The sequence below is a fragment of the Epinephelus fuscoguttatus genome, linkage group LG2 (assembly GCF_011397635.1).
Source record: "Epinephelus fuscoguttatus linkage group LG2, E.fuscoguttatus.final_Chr_v1".
In the NCBI taxonomy this organism is placed as follows: Eukaryota; Metazoa; Chordata; class Actinopteri; order Perciformes; family Serranidae; genus Epinephelus; species Epinephelus fuscoguttatus.
The window spans coordinates 12,272,738-12,294,619 of NC_064753.1; the positions used below are offsets into that span (position 1 = coordinate 12,272,738).

At 42.1% G+C, this 21,882-nt stretch overlaps 1 protein-coding gene across 3 annotated transcripts in view; it reads right to left on the reverse strand.

The window, feature by feature from the left end:
• Positions 1-4,210: 4,210 nt before the first annotated feature.
• The window catches only part of kif13ba (kinesin family member 13Ba), a 50,047-nt gene continuing 32,375 nt past the window's right edge, over positions 4,211-21,882 (reverse strand). For 2 of the 3 annotated variants that reach the window (XM_049593904.1, XM_049593897.1), the window contains exons 17-39: positions 21,523-21,713; positions 21,158-21,437; positions 20,809-20,971; positions 20,526-20,681; positions 20,221-20,370; positions 19,675-19,800; positions 19,197-19,370; positions 18,903-19,060; positions 18,650-18,782; positions 18,377-18,532; positions 18,153-18,252; positions 17,840-17,966; positions 17,505-17,560; positions 17,290-17,414; positions 16,918-17,193; positions 16,664-16,816; positions 16,329-16,406; positions 16,167-16,214; positions 15,729-15,885; positions 14,793-14,890; positions 14,472-14,531; positions 13,123-13,723; positions 4,211-12,441 (exon numbers count right to left, since the gene is read on the reverse strand). In XM_049593904.1, the coding sequence (XP_049449861.1) occupies positions 12,236-12,441; positions 13,123-13,723; positions 14,472-14,531; positions 14,793-14,890; positions 15,729-15,885; positions 16,167-16,214; positions 16,329-16,406; positions 16,664-16,816; positions 16,918-17,193; positions 17,290-17,414; positions 17,505-17,560; positions 17,840-17,966; positions 18,153-18,252; positions 18,377-18,532; positions 18,650-18,782; positions 18,903-19,060; positions 19,197-19,370; positions 19,675-19,800; positions 20,221-20,370; positions 20,526-20,681; positions 20,809-20,971; positions 21,158-21,437; positions 21,523-21,713 (3,772 nt within the window). In that variant the 3' untranslated portion in view covers positions 4,211-12,235. The remainder of the gene's footprint in view (positions 12,442-13,122; positions 13,724-14,471; positions 14,532-14,792; positions 14,891-15,728; positions 15,886-16,166; positions 16,215-16,328; positions 16,407-16,663; positions 16,817-16,917; positions 17,194-17,289; positions 17,415-17,504; positions 17,561-17,839; positions 17,967-18,152; positions 18,253-18,376; positions 18,533-18,649; positions 18,783-18,902; positions 19,061-19,196; positions 19,371-19,674; positions 19,801-20,220; positions 20,371-20,525; positions 20,682-20,808; positions 20,972-21,157; positions 21,438-21,522; positions 21,714-21,882) is intronic. The other variant, XM_049593910.1, reaches the window with a different exon arrangement.

Genomic DNA, 21,882 nt, shown 5'->3' on the forward strand with positions numbered 1-21,882 from the left:
TCCGAGCAGGTAGGGGTTCAGTGCCTTCTTCAAGGGCACCTTGGCAGTACCCAGGAGGCGAACTGGAACCTCTCCAGCTACCAGTCCACCCTCCATACTTGGTCCATATTGAGACCTGAGCCGATGACTCTTTGATTCCCAAACCAAGTCCCTATGAACTGAGCTACATGCCGCCCCCAACTAACGCTGCTTCTATTAAGTCAATACGGCTGGGTTTGTTTCGAGAAATGCAGTTGCCTCATTTTATCAAATAATGTCTTTTGTATATTCTCCAATGTGAAATAAAAAAAAAACCAATCAAATAGCAGTAAACATCCCTTAACACTTATCTTTGCAGCCCCAAGTTCTCAATATGTCACTTTTTGGTAAAGTAAAGCTCATAACACTTTATGCTGCATCAGTCGCCTAAAACGCTCATTTCTTTAAAATATGAAATCAGTTTGCTCATTAAAAAGCTTAAAAAAGACATGAAAAATATCATTGAAACATAATTAGCATATAGCATCTGATTAACGCATACATGGTAGAATCTGAAGAGGATAAATAAGGTACAATCTAATGTAGATATGTTTGGCAGAATAAACCAACTTTCAGGCTTAAATCTAGCATTTTCTTCTTCCTGTCTTTTTTTTTCACTTTTTACATGTTGTTTCTGTGATCTTGAAGGATCCTGGAGAGCTGATGAGTGTGAGGATCAGGGAACTGGAGTGATCAAACTCCAGTAATGAGATTTTAGTTAGGTTTATATTAGGTTACAGTATTGTCTTTTTCTGTTTTCATTTTTGTCTTTCTTGTTTTCTTCAAGACATCTTTCATTTATAATGTGTCATAGCAAAAGTATAGTTCTGTATAAAGTGTTAAAACTACATTTACAAGCCTGTGTATATGTATTGTAGTGGGAAATGATTTTTATCTCCCAGGAAGGTCTGATGGGGGATTTAAAACTTAGACTGATAGTAGGAGACTTAAATTATCTTGACAGTGAACATCCAATGTCATCTGAAGAAACTACTAATAAATATAACACATCCTATAATCAATTCTTCACATGCAACTGAGAAACTTCAAACCTCGATTTCTCCCAGTTTTTGGATATGTTGGAAAGCTAATTCAGGCAGATATTTCACAGTTTTAGTCAACTCGAAATAATCAAAAATGATGCAGTTGAGCTCATCGAACTGAATGTCTGTCCATTGTGCCTGTGACTATAGGACTAGTTAGGGACCGTCCTAAAAGTGCAATATGACCCATTTCAATATTCAATAACTTTTATTTTCCTTTCTTTCTTTTCATTTTTTTAAACACAGGAATTTTAAACCACTGCCATTATAGAGTGGCAGCCCATAAACATTTCACATGTGAGTGTAAAAAAAAAAAAACTGTAATTAAAAAATGTAGCAAATCATGGCTGTGAATGACCATTTTTCTTAATTGTGCACATTTTAATGTTGTGATGTCAACATCTTTCTCATTCATGAATATATTGACCTGAAACCACCTCTGATGTGTCTTTGACATTCCCTCATAACATTCACAGCTGGTAGTTTGTGGAAAAGCCCTTAGCAAATCTCTTAGTATCATTATCAGTGACCTATAACTTTAAATATGCACATTACAAGGTTGTGATGTCAGTAGCTTGCTCATTTGTGAATGTATTGATGTCAAATCACATGTCATGTGTCTGTGACATCCTGACACAACTTTCACTGCTTTTAGTTTGTGGAAAAGCCCTTGGGAAAATCCCTTAACATAATTACCTGTGACCCATTGCCTTAAATATGACCATTTAAAGGTCGTAATATCAATAGCTTGCTCATTTATGTGCACGAATGAATGAAAACAAGGGAATGAACTGAACAGTCTTGAGGCTACACATCAGCATCTCAAGTGCTTGATTTAGAAAAACATGCCCTTGATTTATTTGAGAAATTTCTAAGAAATGGGTCCATTTTTGCTCTTTTGTGGAAAAAGGTTGGTACTTGTATTTTGGTTTTCTACGAGAACATCTTAACATGCTTTAATGTTCAAAAAACACAGTATTTTTCTAATATTATCTGCCTGAATATACCTGTAATCACCCTCTGTCTGAAACACGGGCAGCTGAAGCTACTTAGCACAACACTGAGTTGCTGGTACTTCCAAATCGGTAGATTTGGTTAATCAAAGATGATAGCAAAACAACATGTTACATAAAATAAGCATGGCAGAAATGGCAGATAGGTTAGACCACCATGTTTAACTACAGTATCTTTAAATGTTACAGTTATGGCTGAAAATGACGACAGAAATAAACGACTTTGCCAATTTCGCATAGCTATGCAGATGTAATCAGCTGCCACTTTTCTACCCCGAAGTAATTGTTGTAAGCGTGACATCACAGTGGTTAGGCCTACAAGCAGCTTCACTGGAATTACATTGCTAGGCAACAGCCTAGGTCCATGTTTACTTCCTGTCAGCTGATGTCATTTATGTATACAGCAAAACATTCCAACAATAAGTGCAAAAGGACCCATTTACAATGTTCATGTTTCAAACTGTCTACATACAGTATAGTACACTTGCGACATTACAACTTCACAAACGTCCTGACGGCTCGTTTCAATGCAGTTTCTGAATACAGACTGTGTGCATTGCTCTGTGTCCTGAGTGTTTTAATACTTTCACAGTATTTATCTAGCACCTATACAAGCTTTATTTTTAGACCTTTAGATATTATTTAAGACCTTTAACCTTTTCACTGTCCAAGTCTGTCAAAGGTTGTTTTCTTTAATGGATGTCAACATTTGTATAGTAACATAGGATGTATTTAAACTGAAATGTATCATCCTAACAGGATCCTCCACCTATACATTTTACTTTATTTCATTTTATTTATTTACACTTTTGGGATGGGGGTTGAGGGTGGATTACATGTGTGTTAAATCTTCAGTTATTATGTGGAGATATTTTTCAGGTGTCCTTTTTTGCATATCCATATATACATGTACTCAGTGGTCGAATTGTTAATTTTTAACAAGGGGGATGCAATGTAGCTTTGATTTTTTTGCGTGCACACATAATCAAATATGACAGCACAGATGTGCAAAATTAATCAAGACAAAGAAAAATAATATGAAAATTAATCTCAGTGTCACTCTTATCCTATAGACATTTCCTTAGCCAGTTATAATTTCTCCTTACCTGTGAAGCCTTGGGCTGATAATTGGTGCTGCTGTCAGGTCCCTGTCCTATCTATTGCAATAATATAGATAATAAATGTGTAAAGTAAAAATCATAAATAGAATTAGGAATAGTAGTGGTGACATAGCCGTGGAAATTAACCTCAAAGTCACTTTTATGCTATAGATATTTTCTCACAGCCAGTTGTAATCTCTCCTCACCTGTGAAGACCCTGCATGATCATCCTTGCCGGCCTCTGGTCCACTGTCTCCTCCCTGACGCTGCTCTTTTTACTGTGGCAATAAAGATTAAAAAAATATGTGCAAAGCAATAGTGAGCACAAGTTCTTATTAAGGAGGAGTGGGTTTATTCCTAGCATGAAACTAGCTAGCAAGGTATTTAACATAGGTAACATTAATATTCGTGGTCTTGTTAACTAGCTTAACTTGATATATTGGCATCTATTAATTAGTCATCATGTAGCTAACATTATCTACATGCATCTACAGCATCACTTAGCTTACACGGGTTGTTTGGAAGAAACTGTGCAAGGTTTTTTGCTTCTTGTTGGCTGGTTTGCTGAACATAGTTAACACAGCGGCACGGCACTGTCCAGCAGCACACATCTGGTCTGTGCGATTGATTCATATCACAACAGGACAGCAAGTGTATGCGCCTGGCACTGTCTGCTCATGGTGCGCTTAAAAACGGCTCGGAAAAACACGTTACCAAATGTTAAACGAATTGAACGGTTGTAACGGCTCTAAAAAGTGCAGGGGAGAGAGGGCACAGATATAGGAAGTGTGGGGGACATGTCCCTGTGCCCCCCCCCCTTCAAATTAGGTCCATGCCTGCACACACGGATTGACTATACTAGATTAACAAGGGGGAGGAATTTGGTCAATTTTTCTAACAAAGGGGATGGCATCCCCCATCATCCCCCCTTGGTTCGACCACTGCACATACTGGTATGTGTGTACGTCTATTTATTGTTGCTAAACTCAATTTTGTTCAAAAAGCAAAAGTCAGTTTGGTACAAATGAAGAACAAATACTCTTTTAATCTTCCTTTTTTATTTTTTCTTACCAGATTACTGTTCAGATGATAAAAATGAAAATTATAAATGTATTATAATACATGTTTATTCTTTGGATTGCAGCATAGAATTACATAAAACAATTAAATTAATCAAAACCCAAACTTGTGCTCAGATTTTTCTTTTTATAAGTCTTAATATGCGCATATATACACACATACATACATAGAACAACCACTCCAATGGTGCACTCACACATACACATGACACATCAAGGCAAACCTGTGCCACAGAATCAACAGTAGCAACAAACACAACTGATAATGATTGGTTAGGATGATATAGTAATACTGTTGACCAGGCCGAGACCGCGCTAAACCCATCTCTGATTATTCGAACTTGTCTTTAGCTGAATGTGTGAAAGGTTACAGGGACTGGAGGGGCTTTTCTGCAGGAGTAACATAGTTCTGCTAAAACTCCCTGACTTAGCAAGCACCAAGCCCTCTCCTTAAGCTCCTATTAGCCTTCCTTTATTCCACAGCTCGATCAAATATGGCTGCTGGTATGCAGGAAATTTTAATGCAACATTAATACCAACTGCCTTTAAAATGCACCAAGAGGAGGAGTTGTATCTGAATTTCCCAGAACCCAGCTCAAAAAACAAAACAAAAAGCCTGCAACAAGGCTGCGCTGCATCACCTGACAGCCACGTATTGCTCATTTGTGTGGTTTATTCTAATATCTGACATCACGCAGAAGGTGAACGGGGTGCAGCCAGCTCAGTAGTGAAGCAGGTTACAACTCTTTGTCAGCTAAAAGGCCTCAGGGAAGAAGTTGGCAGAACACTCTGGACAGGCGAGAAAGAGGTAGTAAAAAAGGTGAACACTCACTACCGAGGCAGGGAAATATGTTATAGTGCCCGGCAAATATAAAACTCAAGCCAGCTACTGATTATAAAACACAACACCACCTGGTGGTATAATGATCCCAGGGAGGCAGAAGCTGTCAGGCGTGCTGCTGTGGGGCAGTAGTGGGGTGTAAATTCACTGGTTTCATGATTTGGTGGTTGTATATAAAATTCCCTGTGCGGACGTCAGGCCTTTTCTGACTGAGGTGTGACAGTGGCCACCAGGGGGCAACACGATGACCTTGCCTCCAGTAAGGCAGCGTTACAGGATGGTACTTCAGTAAAATCTTATTCCAGAATCCCTTTGATGTATTTAAGACCCGACAGCATCTGTCACCAAATTACCTAAGATAAACTGTTAAAAAATTGGGGGGATATTTTTCTCTTTTTGAATGATCAAGTTGAATAGCAGTACACTTCAGTTTTATAGCTCAGCAGTGATGTGTTTAGTTGAAGAGCTGGGATTGTTCCTGCTAAACCAGTCTGACTCCAGGTTAAAGGCCATGTTAAAGGGACAGTTCACCCCAAATTCAGAAATACTTATTTGTCTTCTTGCCTGTAGTGCTCATTGTCAATCTAGATTGTTTTGGTGTGAGTTGCAGAGTGTTGGAGATATCAGCTGTAGAGATGTCTGCCTTCTCTCCAATATAATGGAACTAGATGGCACTCAGCTTGTGGTACTCAAAGTGCCAAAAAGAACCCCATACATTTAAAAAAAAAAAAACCAAAACAAAACTCAACAGCAATGTCTTGTTCCAGAAATCATGACCCCGTTACTCAGACTCTATTGTGGACAGTCTCTTGTGGGAACTACTTTCTTTGTACCAAACTACACCAGCCAACCACAACGCTATGCAGAAGAAAGTGTGGATCTACTGCTAGCTCACCTAGCACCACTGAACTAGCTAATGTTTCAGCTCAGCCGAGGAGGACGCAATAAATGACGCCATCACGTGCTGTCACACACGAGTAGATGCACGCTTCCTTCTGCATGGTGATACGGTCAGCAGGTATAGTTCAGTGCAAAGAAAGTAGGTCCTACACAACACTGCTCACATAAAGGTCTGTGGATTATCTTGAAGAACGTGATCATGATTTCTGAAGAGACATCGCTGTAGAGTTTTTCAAATGTGTTTTTTGGGGCCTTGAGCATCCCAAGTCGAGAGAAGGCAGACATCTCTGAGGCCGATGCCACCAACATTCAACAACACACACCAAAACAAGCTAGCCTGATAAACCGCACTACAGGTAAGAGGAAAAATATGTATTTTGATTTTGGGGTGAACTGTCCCTTTAAGGCAGGGAACATGTTGCTCCAGACCGGTTATCACACAGGGCTACAGGAAATGCAATAGGTGAGGTGAATGCAACAAATTCTGAGCAAAACGGAAGCACTTAAGACACGGAACCAACAAAAATAAAACTGTAACAAAAGAAACATTGTGGGGGGGCTGAAGATTCGTACAGATCAATATGAATATAGTTGGACAAAAATCACATCAATCAAAACAGAAGTGAATGTGGTTCTCATGGTTCATACAGTCAAATGAATAACACTGCAGGCTCGCTCCATCCTCTACAACAGCAGAGATGGAGACCACTGACATACAGTTACAACATTAAATCCATTCTGAGCAAAACAGTTATCACTAATGCTAGTTTTCTCTTTTTACAGTTCCTTATTGAAGTGGCTACTGTGCAGCAGGTAGCCCATCAGCTGCACTGTTTCTATCCAATGTCAGCGTCACACTTAATCTGTTACAGTTATGCATATATGAAGGTGCAGACTGGGTGGAGGGTTGTAGAGGAAGATGTGTGCTGGAAGAAAAGACATGTTTCTGTTGTTGGTTATTACCACCAGGTTTGAGCTTAGCTCTGCTGTCCTGTAAAATAATAGCTCCCAATTTAACCAGCTGTCATGTTTTTACTTGAAAGGTAGTTGAACAGTGATTGATGGAGAACAGTAAATTAAAAGCAGATAATTAAAACAATTTAAACACAATTAAAAGAACAACAGGTAACTTGAGAACACTGAATCATAAAATAAAATCAGGTTGTATTTTCTTCCTACATATACAAGCGTTCCAGAAACGAACTCTCCCGGTTCCCTCTGGAGACTTTTTGTGCAAATGAATTGAAGCGTCGATATGAAAACAGTGTGAGGAAAATGGTCACGTGGTTTCTGAGGCACAAGAACAAAAAGGGACATCCAGAAGCCTGAAGTGATCTCAAACCCCTTTAACAGTGCCCCGAGCAAAGACCAGGGAGGGAAAGTCCACCAGCCACAGAGACTGGAATTTTAAATTTAGCAAGAGGGAGCAGGGAGGGTGAAGGTTTGCTGCTCTCAGCTTTAGTCCTATGTATAATAAGTAAAGTGGCAGCTGGTGGCCATTTCCCATCTTGGCAAGAACTCACAGACACGACTGAATCAAAGCCAGGTCCACCCAACATTCACACACACACTAACACACACAATACACGAGAAAACTTTACTCCTTTCCTTCATTACCACAAAACCGTTAGGAACCACAATATTATAAAAACATCCAAGCAGGAGTCCAATCTACAAACCACTTCACAACTTGCCAACCAATAACATACCAGACAGCCACCTAATAGTAACCAACCAACCAATCAGAGGACTCCATGGTCCTGGGCTTTAAGGCCAGATAATAAATACAGATAATAATAAGACTATGGTGATTTACTGTCTCCTCGTCTCATACTTCAACTTCAATGCAACTCCATCATTATAGCTTCCTCTTCACTCATTTCAACCTTTACTTTACATCATCTTCAAGGCTCACATGACAAAGTGCCTCTTTTTTTTTTTTAAGGAATTTTACGGCTTCATATTAAAAATATATTGGCCACTGAACCAAAGCACTGACTTTAGTTTCTCTGTCTGGGATTAAAAACAAAAAAAAAACCTATTGACTTCCAATATAGAATACAGTATGAGATACAGGATGTTAGATAAATCAATTAAATCAATTTACAGGTAGATTTACAATGTAAATAGCAGCAATTTACATGGAATCATTTGTGCAATATTTATTAAAATAAAAAGGCTTTATCAATTTTCATGCGATAAATGCATGTGTACAAGCATTTAAATATAAATAGTAAATTCACGCCTCTCGAATTAAGCAGGCGTACGATAAAAGGAATGGAAAAACAGTTTTGAATCCATAAAGATGATAGTGTTTGGACATACTGAGTGCGTTTACGTGCACTTAGTATTCCAGATAATGTTTTCATATGTGTCAATCATTAAATCATTACATCACAAATTTGTATATCCTTATTATACATGGATTAACTCAATGTTACCTTAGAAACAGCATACAATAGCATATTCAGGTTTTTCAACATAAGGATATGAACTTAAATTAGATGTTGTACATGAGACATGGTACTGAACTGCACCAAGTGATGATGAAAAAATATTACTTTTCCATCATCAAATCAACCTATCAAATCAGCAAGTCTTCTGCTCACTTGGTGAGTCAGCATCGTTCCAACTCAAGACGACTCAAGCCAAACACTTTACACTGACCTTAATCTCGTTCATCAAAGAGGTACTCCTATGATTTATTATATCAACTCTACAAACTTAGAGAGCTTCCAAGAGACAGATTTTTTTTAAATCGTCAAAATCAAGGCAGCAAAAGCTTTGATATCTTGACTTTTGAACGGGGTCAAGTTCCAAAAACACTCGCGACTACACTTCCCATAATGCAACACCGTATTTCCTTTTGTTGGACTCTTCCTGCCTGATATATGCCCACGTCTACTATACTCCATGCGCCCACCCATTTTATAACACAGGCTTAAATTTGTAGTCTTCATGTAGTAACCCTGATGACGTCATCAGAGTTATTTTCTCAGACTTTATTAAGCTCCCCAAGCCTGACATCACCAGACCAAATCGTGAATAAGTTAGTCCACATCCTTACCCTGGAAATCCAGAGTTCTCGTGAGAGCACAATTTGAATTTGCTCAGCGAGTCACTCTGGCAATCAGTAATGATGCTCATTACCCATGCCCTTGGAACCGAGCTGCACCAATCACATCGGTGTATCTGATATAGGCGGGCCAGAGGCGAGCTAAACAGATGACGACAGCGCTGCGACGATGAAGTCCGGAATCAGTCAGTAAACATTGCAAGATGGCTATGGATGAACACCAGTTGTTTGAAACGGCTTTGGCCGCCACAATGAACGAGTTAGACTTGGCTTTTTCTCTAAAAGAGGAACTGAAGACGGCGCTCGAATCTTTTCTTTGCAAGAAGGACGTTTTTGTTGTTTTGCCGACCGGATACGGCAAGAGTCTAATCTACCAGTTAGCTCCACTGGTAGCGCTCTGGATACGTCACCCCGTGTATTGTTCTGATTGGTCGTAGTGTTATCCAATTGCGTGCAGTGACATTTATAAATGCATGCTTGGTGCCGCCCCTGAGTTGGGCCATTTTCATTACTCATGGCCAGACCTTAAATCTTTCTAGATTTGGGTCTGGATTTCCAGGCTATCATAACCTGACCCATAGACCAAAATGCCTCTGAACGCAATTGGATAGACGCACAACTAATCAGAGCAGTGAAACTTGTGATGTGGCTGTGATGATGTAGCATCAATATATCTGTGAGCGAGTGTTGCTGGGACTAGTCGAGAATTTGAAAATAGTACTTCAATAGAAATTCCAGATCAGCAGCAGCCATTTTGGATGCTATCTAAAAATGTCTCAAAGGTCCTCTGTACTACGCTAGGTTTATGCTAACCATAGTTTCCCTGACATGAGGGGACATTAGCAAAAAACGTTGTCATTATGCATTATGAATAAAGCACCAAGGCTCTGCCAGTTGTCTGAAACCCGCCCCATATTAGATAAATGGTTGTTATTGGCCCGACGAGGGCCAGGTCGTCGTTTAATTGGGAGGGTGAACAGATACATCGGCAGATTTGACAGATTCCCAGACTACAGCTTCCCCTGAACAGAGGACACAAGTATTTCCACTGAGTAGCACTCCTTATGACAAGTAAACTGACTGTGTGTTAAATCAGTGGAGTGCCCCTTTAACTTACAGAAACATATTGAGGACACGTGTATTTTGTCTATATTCCTCATCAACAGATGGTACACATATGTACTGTCAATGCTTTTCCATAAATAAATACACAAAGAATAAGGTCATTATATTATGTTAAAGTCCCTCTGGAATGCAATGTCCATTAAAGTCCGCCACATCATGATGCATTTTCCTTGACAGACATGCCAGGAATGTTCCATCAGTCAGAACTGCTTTTGTGTTTAATACTTTCCCAAAACACACAGCTTGATCTCCCAGTTGTGGCAGTTATTAAAAAATAAAAGATAAAAACTAGCTTCTTTTAAAACAGATCAAATGCATAGAAGCAAATTACTTATCTTCTCAAGCGTGAAATAACCAGCAGAGCTTCTGCATGTCCGTCTCACTTTCCTTTCCTTAACACATACACATGCCTATTCCCACCAACACAGAGCACGACTCTGAACAGCACCTCCTGGTGTCCAAATGTCAGTCACAAAGGAAATCCAGCTAATTAGCTCCAAGAACAGACTTTCAGATGGAAAATATACTCTAATGTAAGGTCATCAACAACCATTTGCACATTACTAGATGGTTGGAGGAATCTGTTTACCTTTGTCTAACTCTCTGTCTCACTGCACCATGACCACAGACATGTTCTGCTAACATACAGATGCTTCTTATCCAACGTCTCCAGTGCAAAATTGACTTTTAAAGCCTCCCAGTACAAACAACTTGCTCCCATAGTGGCTTTGTCCAATAAGGACACAACTTTTCCTGCTTTACACATATAATCTTCAACATCTACACGGCTACGACAATATGAACTTTTTTGTGCACACAGGGCAACACTGTACAACATTTACAGACACACACACACTCACACACACACACACCCCTCCTTGTCCTTTCCCCTCTGCAGTCCCTGAGATCACCTCACACTTAGCACAAGGCATTCTCTTTAACACAAACACAGCTAACAGAAATTAAATACACAGAAAAACAAATGCAAACCAAGCCATGGTGAAGGCACATTCTGGGAGGATCTGTCTTCCAAAGAAAGGAAGTCCAGGAGGAGAAGACGAGTCTCTAACACAGAATCAGCGTGTCAGTTTGTAGACGCAGAGAGTTCAGGGGAGTGGCAGCTGGAGCAGGGGATTCTGGGACATAGAGTCTCAAGACTACCAGGTAGAGGCATCATATCCAGGGATGCAAACATAGTATGACTGGCTCGCTTTGAGCTTGTGTCTAAAAATCAAATTTGATCCATTTTTTTCCTCATACACAACGAACATATTATAGTGAGACATGTAGGAGGGGTAAAAAATGCCAGAGACACCATTCTATGGTTATAAATCAGAATGGCCATACAGTATATTTTAATCTTTTGCAGTAGCTACTTGTACTGTAATAACTAATAATTATCAATGGTGAATAGCAGAAAAAAAGGCAAATAATAATAGTAGCCAGCATCCAACTGGAAAAGATGAAGGTTTTTCATTCTAGAAGTGTTATTTCCTGCGCTCTCAAATGCCCCTCCAAGTCTGAAACATACTCTCAGATGTAAACTGGGATCAAAAGTGACTCCTGTCTAAAATGTGACTCGTTTGCATCCCTGTATATCAGCTCAGAAAGCATCTCTGAGGCAAATCATCCAGTCTGCTGCGTCCAATCCACGCCCCTGCAGAGCTTCGACACTTCAAATACGATAAGGTCTGCACTGACTTCCATTCTCTCTCAGCAGTCTTCCCATTGACTGCCGTTCATTTAGCATCTTCCCACATGATAAATAGTCCTTCCACGGACTTCTACATACTCTGCATAGTCTTTCATTAACTTACTTGCATTCGCTCTGAATGGTCTCTGTATTGTCTTTATTCTACATCCACCCACCACTTGTGAATGGATGTAGTGAGTGTAGTTTCAAACTATATGAGGGGTAGGCAGTATGTCACTTCTTATGTGTGAGCCTGTTGCATAGCTGGGAGGAGAGGAAGAGAGGAGGAGGAGGAGCAGGGCTGTGGGGAGTTCATCTCTCCCGTCCAGCTCCTACTTTCCCCTGTCTCAACTGCTCCAGGACTTGCGGTTCTCCCCCCGGCGGGCAACAATGGCTTCTCCTCGTAAGACGGGCACATGGGCTGGAGCGGTGAAGTCTCCTGTGCGCCGGCTGGTCCGTTCGCGGAAGGACAGCCTGTCTGGGCGAACCAGCACCCCATACCCCGGTTTACAGTTGAAATATCGATGACCTCCAACTGAGCCATCATTTTTACCTGTGGGGAGAAAATAAAGGTCGTCACCACTGATGAAATATCATCCAGCTTTATACTGCAGGCACCATTTAAAGGCAGAATGTTAAAGGTTAAGTTTGTTATTTTTTAGCTTTATTATTATTTTTAGGTTTTTGTGTCTAAGTGACTGATGTTAGCAACTCTTTTTTTAAACTGGTCCAGTATTGAAGGAGACTGCTGCAGTTGGCAGGGGCGTCCACTTAAATGGAGCCTGTTGGGTGGCAAATAGCAATTTTGGGGCTGTTTCTGGTTAAACATTATGAATCTTTCTCTTAAACAAAAAGATCTATCGGTGTTAGGGATCTTGTCCATAAGTTGTGAGTGACTTAAAATAACAATCTGAACACGTCAGTGACTAAACAAGCACTATTTATTGGTCAAAAATAATGTTTTGTGGCTACCAGCTGCAGCACTCTTGCTAACTACTTAAAGGAATTGTTCATTGGTCATTTAGACACAAAACATGAAAAAATGGGGGTTGGGCTGAAAAACACCAAAATGTATAGTATTACAGAACCGCAGTCTCATGTTGTTAACACTACAGTAAGATTATCTCTTTAATGACCATTGCTGTTTTACTCTGCCAAAACCTGATGCTTGAGGAGGTGGTTTATCATCTATTTGTGTAATTTGGGTGAACTGTCCCTTTAGCTGAGTACCTACCTACAGGGGTGTCCAGCTCCACCCCCACCCACACGCCATCAGCAAACTGTGTCACTCCCACATAGCGCACTGTCCCGGCTTTATTGCTTCCTACTGTAACAGAGGCCCCTTCTGTCAGCCACTCAGGCAGTACGTCATCATGGCTGTGCTCCTCTTCGTCCACAAAGATCTCCAGCCTCTCAAAGCCTTCACCTCCTCTACCTCCTCCACCTCCTCCTGAGTTGACCAGCTTGTGTTCAGAGAAGGAGTTTTCCATAGTGACGTTGTTGTGATTGGCTGAGCTGTGGGCAGTGGGTGGAGCGACGGCGGCCATCTTGGCGCCACACTGAGAAGGAGAGGTTACAACATCGTTCCTGTCAGCACCCTGCTGCCGGGGGTTTGTGGGTAACGTAGTCTCAGCGGCCAGGAGGGAGGAAGACGAGGAGGAGGGTTGGAGAACGTCAGACAGGGTAACTGTAGAAACACTACTGGAGAAGTAGCCGCTTGATGACTGGCTGAGGGGGCTGAGGGGGGTGATGTCATGCGGGTCATGCACAGGAAGAGGAGGGACTTCTGGGAACTCTGCCCGTTTGTCTTTGGTTGGGGGCCGTAGAGTAGCAGTCTACAGGAAAGCAACAGTTGCCACAGAAACAGAGGGACAGACAAGAGCATGCAGTCAAGGCAAAACATAATAAAATAATCAGCTATAATAATCAACTTCCCCAAAAATGTTACAGTCACCTTTTGGACAAATCAGGTATTCATAAGTCTCAGGCCTGTTATGTGCAGCATAAAAACATTTTGTAGAACCATTTGCATCTTCTGCTCATGTCTATTTTTGACATTTACAGCCATATCCTAAACTGACAGCACAAATAGTTGCCCTTTGCATCATCAAGAACTCATGTAGAACCAGAACTGCAAATTAAAGGGCTGTTCCAACAATTATATACCTGAAGATATGTTTACTCGCCATGTTGATCATGACTCAGCATGTGAAAGGCTTTGGGGTGGGCTGAAAAATAATACCAGTGATGTCGTAGTGATGTCATCGGGGTTACTTGTTTAATCCTTGCTGCAACAGAAAGTCTGTGGTACAAACTGGGGACGTGATGTTTAACAGACGTGGGTATTTACCAGGCAGAGAGGGTCTAACAGAAAGACACTGCCAGCTGTATTATTCAAAGTGTAGGATTCAGTGTTTCTGAAGCTTGACCCAAACTATGGATCAAAATTCAGAATATCTCAGTCTCTGCCGTTTCAACAGTCCCAATATTTATGGTAGAGCAGAACTAAATTGCTGGACAGACCCCTTAATGTGATAGCAGTGGACGATCATGAAGGGAAGTTAGACAGGAGTACAATCTCACCGTCTCAGCCTTGACTCGATTGTCGTCCCCTCCTGATGTCACAATGCGAGGGACATGCTGCTGAGTAGAGACATGCAAGGTCATGACATGACAACACTTGCACATGTATGCATTCCTGTACTCTTGCCTAGCTGCCAGAGCCTGAAATAAATGAGTTTGACCAGTCCAACATAATTTACCACTAACTATATATTGAACTTTTTAATCCTTTTTTCATCAGCAGGGCTAACTGAATCTCACCCTGCTCCACTATTCACACAGTTAAATAAAGACCTGAGTATTTTGGGTTGCACTGAGCTCTATTAAAGTGTCTCTGCTGACCTGCTGGTTGTGTGGCGAAGGTCTAAGCTCCTTCTTGTCATCTCGCACCGGAAACAGAGACTTAAGCAGTTTGGGCATCTGAGGAACCAGCGCCTTAACTGAAAGATAAGAGGCAGCAAGTCCTGAACGACCTGGGGGAGGGGGTGATGAGGTGAAAGAAGAGGAGACAGAGGAGGAGGTAGAGGAGAGGAAAGAAGCAAGGTAAAGAGAAGCAGGTGTGGAAGGTAGAGGAGGTGTGAAAGATTAAGACAGAAAGTTGAAAGCGCGTACAGGAAATGGCAAAACCCCAACACAGTGATAGACTGGCAGAAGAAGACATCAGCCAGCCGTAAGACACACAGACACATCCTAATCACAGGACTGTCAAACATAAATCATTAATTCGGTTCATTTCATGAACCGAATTAATCTAAAGCACATCACGGTAACGTGAAATCTGACATGGGCGAGAAATCACTATGACAGAAAAAATATAGAATGATCAGACTCCACCAATAGATTACACTGGAAAGCTTTCGTAATGAATTTGAGGAGATGAGAGAAGGTCACATTGCGTTAGCCAAAGGAGGTTACAGAAATGGTGACACCAAAAGGAGCAGGAAGAAGAGAAAGATTACACATTACGTTTTGCTAGGAAGGAAGGAAGGAAGTGGAGACCCAGCAGATAGATACTAATGTAAACAGTGAGACTTGAGATTGTGTAGTAAACCATCGTATTTTGGCAACATCAAACAGAAAGAGAGGAGTCTCATGATTAAGCTCAAAGTATTATTGAGATCAGCACACAGTGGAAATGGATGAGCCCAGTTGGGAAGAGGAAGAGAGGAGCATGAAGAGACGCAAGAGTTGGGAGTGTAGCAGAAATGTCTTAAAGCATGTATGGCAGAGAAGAGAGGAGAGGAGAGGTAGAGGTAGAGGGGGTGCAGGGGGGTTTACCTTGCTCTGGTTCCTGGTTCTGTGGGGACGTCATCCCGAAGGGAGAAGAAGATGAAGAAGGGGAGGTGGAGTAGGTGGAAGGGGAAGAGGCGGGCCGGGGGAGGGTGCGGTGAAACTGAGATGGCATGAAGATATCCTGCTGACTCTCCCATCGACCCTGAGAAACAGAAAGACAACAGGATTGGTTTAGAAATAATGACATTTGTAATCAGAGCTACCAAATGTCAATGCTACATATATGAGAAGATCTATACATGACATCTGGGTTAGTCAAATTTTCATATTTGCTACTTTAAACACTAAGTGGCAGTTTAGGTCATCAGACTAATAATTTCCACCTGATCCTCAATTAATTGCAAAATATTTGAACTTATCATTTTGAACGACTGCTGTTGAGAACAATCAACATGTAGAGACAAGAAGCAAAAAGTGTGTTACCTTATCATCCAGGCAGCTTGTGGACAGGTCTTGCCTACTTCCAGACAGCTGAGGATGGATGGACATACAGAGAGAGTGAGTATATTGAGATAAATCATATCATATTGCAATACATTACAGTGTCTTGTAGTGCAGTATAATAGCATTGTATTTGTGTTTTACCCTGTGGACAGAAGGAGAACTTATGCTCCGTCTGTTGCTCTTCCCTCTGCCTGTCAGCTGCTCCTTCACTGCCACCTCCTAAAACCCACACAGCTTATTATCAACATTTTTAAAAGAACAAAACAGATAAAGTACAAAGTGCAATAAAACAAACAAACAAAAAAAAAAACTAAATCACAATTCTAATAATATATTAATATTTTGACAAGTCATGTGTCTTCTAGGATGCTGTGTGTTAAAACTTGGCATATTCTGTGTGACTTCATGCCTACTAATGGACCTAATTACTATCTATTTAAGACACTATCTGTATCTCTACTAGTTTCTCCACCTACCTGTCTGAGTCTATCCAGAGTCAGGATGTTCTCCAGACTGAGGACACTGCGGAGGTATTTTTCAATTGCAGCCTCGTCATCACCTGACTGGCTGTTGTGTGCGCTGGCAGCGAGGTTGGCAAGCATCTCCCTGTCCTCTGAACCAGGGGCATCCTGATGGGACAAATCATCATTTAAACTTCTGTTTAATAATCGACCTGCTCAAAGTTTCTTGGGCAAAGCACTAAACACATGATATTTTTCCCTGGCCTTACCCCAGGGATGTTAGAGACCACTTCGAAAGTGACCCCACAGCCAGGTATGGTGCTGCGGGTGGACATCCTTCTCAGAAAGTTGTGTGCAAAACCCTGGCGGCCCGGATTAACGTTAACGCAGATCCTCTTTCTCAGGACCAGCTGCATGTCGGCAGGGTGGCTGAGCTGAACCACAACTCGAATCGTCAGGTATACCCGCTGCTCCGGCCATGCTCCCCCACGACTAAGCTGGGGACACTCGTGTACGGTAGAATCCCATGATGCCTCTGCTTTCACCTGCAGGGTCGACAAACACAAATGATTAATAAAACGTTTTCCTGAACGGACTACAGGAATTCCTCAGAAACTTAACCCATGCAGATCCATCCTCACCTCTCCATCGTAGTGTTTGACGATTTGTAGGTCAAAGAAGTCGTCTTCATCCTCTCCACTCAGGATGGCGTCCCAACCTCCAGCCTCAGGAACCTCAAACTGGTCTTGAGAGCTGAGGTCATCAGCTGAGAAAACCAATATAGAACACTGTAAATCAGCTTGGGAGTTGAAAAACACATGAGTAATATGTATTATTTAGCAAAGAAGAAACATACGTTTGAGGTTCAGGAAGAGGACAGGAATATGAGTCTCCATGCCTGGCAGAGGAACCCTGTGAACAAACACTGTGATCAACATACTTATACATATACTAGGAGCCTATAGCTGAGCGGTTACAGTGCGTGCCATATAACCCCAATGCCCCTGGTTTCATTTCCAGCATGTCATACTGCCCCTCCCCCATTTTGAGACTAACCTCTGTCAAATAAAAGGAAAAATGCCTGCCTAACAAATCTTTTTTTTTGGGGGGGGGGGGGAGACATATATACTTGTCTATATATATTACATAAATGAAATCCAAGACACACACAAATTCTGCCAAGTGTCATACCATTCAGCAGGTGCTCCAGGAATGCCGCAGCCAGCAGAGGGCACCATAACAGCGTTTCTTTCCTCTGTCAGAGTCAAACGCCACTCCAGCAGCTGGGCCTCCCTCTCCACATCGTCCTCTGTTTTTTCTGTACACACAACAAGGCTCAAACATTTAACACTTCCTAAACCAAACACCATAAAACATGTAACTAGCTTCATACTGCAGACAACCTGTAGACCATATCAACCCTAAAAGAAGGTAGACTTTTGAACGTGTAAGCATGTTTTATGAACATTTTGTTTGACTGTGTGTGTGTGTGTTCGGGTGATACCTGCTTTGCTGACCAGGCTCTGCAGGTGCTGGTCGAGGTATTCTTGTCTCTTTGTGAGAGCAGCTAACCACTGTCGCCGTAAACGTTCAAGGTCTCTTTCCTATTCAACAAAGCAGTCACTTAATAATCTTTAGCTTTAGTTCACCTGCAAGTGACTTTAAGACTAATAGACTTACTTAAAGAGGCAAACAGAGTGTTAACAGAGCTGTAATAAAGTGATTCACCTGATAACTGTCCATCTCATCTCCTTCCTGGTTTGATGTGGTGTTTCTAATCTCCACACAACCCACTGACACTGCAAGCACTATTTCTGCAATAAGAGGCATGGTGCCTGAGTCCTGAACTGAACGCACATCCACCTGGAGTCGCCTCGATTGACCCTGGAGATGAAGAGGGGAAGTTTAGAAAATATTTAGAAGTTGGCTTATTAGCTGAAGTTTTCTGGTTGCACCTGCTATGACCAGGTTGGCTGGTGTTGTGTTACGGCTTTTCCCTACCTGCCGAAGCTGGAAGACTCCTCCAGTCCGCACATCTCTGCCAGGAACCACTTCCACTGGGACAAAGTCTCCATTCTCGTTTATCTCAAGGATTTGAATCCACAGCTCTAGGCGACGCGTTACCTCACTCCACCTACAAAGACAAATATTATAAGCAGATCTGAGCAACACTAGTACAATGGTTTTTAGTCAGTTACTACAAAGCTAGTCTTGCAAGCAAGACGAAGACTCGGAGGAGACTGCGTGTGCCTACCTGTCTCTTAGTGTGCGTGTCTTGGCCTGAATGATGCTAAGGTCCCACAGGGCGGGGTTTCTCCCTGCATCAGCCTGTCTGTGTCCATACACCTCAATGGCAACTGCCCCTTCAGTCAGGTATTCGATGAAATCCTCTGTTACTGACACTGCCACCTCCTACAAAAGAAAAGACACATCAGTCTTATACCACCACTTTTTTTTTTTTTATAAATAATTGCTTTCCAACTCTCTATGTGTCAATTAACCACAATAGCAATTAAACCCAAACTGAGCTCTCCCTCTCAGGCTTCACCTTGCAGCTGTCAAACACCACCATGCAGTGTGGGTCCTTAGTGCTGGGTGACGAGGACGATGGGTCCACTTCAGGAGCCACGATGAAGGGCTCAGGCTGGTCCCAGAATGAATACTGACAGAAGACGAAGTTGGACAGGAATTGGGGAAGACCAGTTGCCTGCAGAATCTTAATCTGGAGATGATACACAGGCCAAAAGTCAACAACATCTCTCTTTTGTTTCAACAATAACTGAACATCACAATCTCCATGTACGTAGAATTTATCACAGGACTGTTGTGTGAGACACCATTAAGTTTAGGTAGGTGTCCCTAATGAACTGGGAACTGAGTGTATAATGAAAATCAAAGTCAACTAAACACACTTGGAGCTCCTTGATCTATAAAACAAAGCTCCTGGAATGATTTTAACCTACTGACTTAATCAGTTCTGCATAATGAAGATAATCTACTTCTCGCTGATGATATGTCTGTCTTACCATGCAGACCAGTTTGCGATCCTGGACTTCAGTGTCTTGGTTGTTGTCAGGTTCATCTCCTCCAGCCATGTTGTCCTCTAATGCTCCTCCAACCCTCACCACCTCCACATGAAGACGCCCTGCCACCTGACCATGGGAGAGGAGAGGGGGAAACATATATGTCTGTGACTGTAGGTTTGTCTACTCCAAAGCTACTCATCCACCACTGGAGTTCTATTGTGAACATACAGCTAAAATGTCCTTTCCTACAACTTTACTTGTATTTTGCTATCATACTTCAGCAATCCGTAAATATGTGTATCATCTGAATATCATGTGATTTTTGACTCTGACGTCCATGACAGTCAAGGAATCAAAAGACTACTCATCTCAACACAACAGAAACTACATTGAAGAAAAAAATTATAATAGATTAGAGACTCGTATGAAAGCTCTGATTCCTTATTGATTCATCTGTTAAGGATTCTTCTTTCGGATAAAGAGATGGAGATTCACAAAAGAGACGTATAAATTAAATTCATAACCAGCAAGTCTGTGACTACCTACCTCTCCCTTCTGGTTGATGATGGGAACAGCGTACTGCAGCTTGACGTCATAGAACAGACAGGAAAGGAAGACATTTGCAACGCCAATCAGACTGTGGTTTTCCTGCTCATCAAAGAACGGATCTGCTCGTCGGAAATATGAGCGCATCACCTGGACAAGGATAAAAGGAGAACATGGAATACAATGCAGGGAAATTTACTGTATTAGTACTTGTTTCTGTGTACACCTGCTTAGTGACAATGCTGTCCTTGTGACCTGGCAGGGTTATTGAAAGACTTCACTGGAAATCTGACAAGCTAACTCACAGGGTTGTCATGATGATGGAGGTTGTAGTCCTGCCACTCTTGATACAGCTCTCTCATGTCAACCAGACGATTCTCCATCTTCTCTAGACTCCAGATCTGCTTCCCTCGACACCGCCGTCGAACCTGAATCGCTGGTTCACTGAGCACTGCATCCCTCTACACCACACACACACACACACACACACACACACACACACACACAAGTGTATTTAAATAATTTGTTGTGTTTAAAACAGAGGACAAGAAATTTGTTCATGTATGTCTACATGTTTGTGTGTGAGACCTTGCGATTTGCGTTGAGGTTGTCTGATGGGATCTGCAGAGTGACTCTGTACTCTGTGTGTCGCTCCAGTTCATCAGAGATGAAACAGGCTTCTTGCACCAAGAGGTTTGCCCTCACAATCTGCTCCCTCAACCGCCGCAAACTCCTAACCAACACCGCCTCCCTGAAGGAGGAGAGAAGGTGGCAGAAAAGAAGGGGAGACAGAGGCGAAGAGGAGGGAATGCAGGGGGGAGGTGTTCAGCTAGCATTCATAATCCACATGGACATGAAATAGATTTTTTTTATGTCTTTAGTCAGTGTACAGCAATATTTCTGTCTCTCTAACACGCACCCACACCCACACTCTCACCTGTCCTCATTCCACTGCCTCAATCTGCTCTGAGCACTAGTTGACTGGCTCATTCCTCCAATACTGAGTCTCTCCAGGCTGCGGTAGTGAGACTGCTGTCCCGGACCTTGCTGGCCCGATGCAGGCCCTCCGGAGGGACCGGTGGACAGACGGTCCGGGTTCAGCTTCTTGCGGAGCTGCTGGAGTTCCTGCTCGTACATTTGTCTCTGTCGCTCCAGAGCGGAGCGCTTCTCCTCTTCATGCTGCCTCTCCAGAGACTGCAGCACTGCTTGCATGGGGTCTGACAGGACAGAATATAGAGTCAGAAAACACAGGGGACTGAACTATTGTTCACTGCAGCATATAGATATATATAGCATCCTTACCATTGTTGCCCAGAGCCTTCATCATGACCTCTGTCTGGGCAAACTCATAGGAGAAGCTGACCTCACTGGACACTTCACTGGCTGTGTCACCATCTGCATCCAGCTGCTCACTGCTGCCACTGTTCTTCATCACGCCACCCTCACCATCCTCTTCCTCAGCTCCCCGAGAGCGCCGCTTAGGCAGGTTGATCCTGCAGGTAGGATTGGTGAATTGTCAGCCATCAGGTAATATGATCTATATCCCACACAGAACTGGTACACAACACATCAATGGGATGTAATACCAATCTGGATTTCATATGAGAAAGTGGGTGTAATTAAGGCGTGTGCAACTGGTGTAAAATGACAAAAGTAGTTATA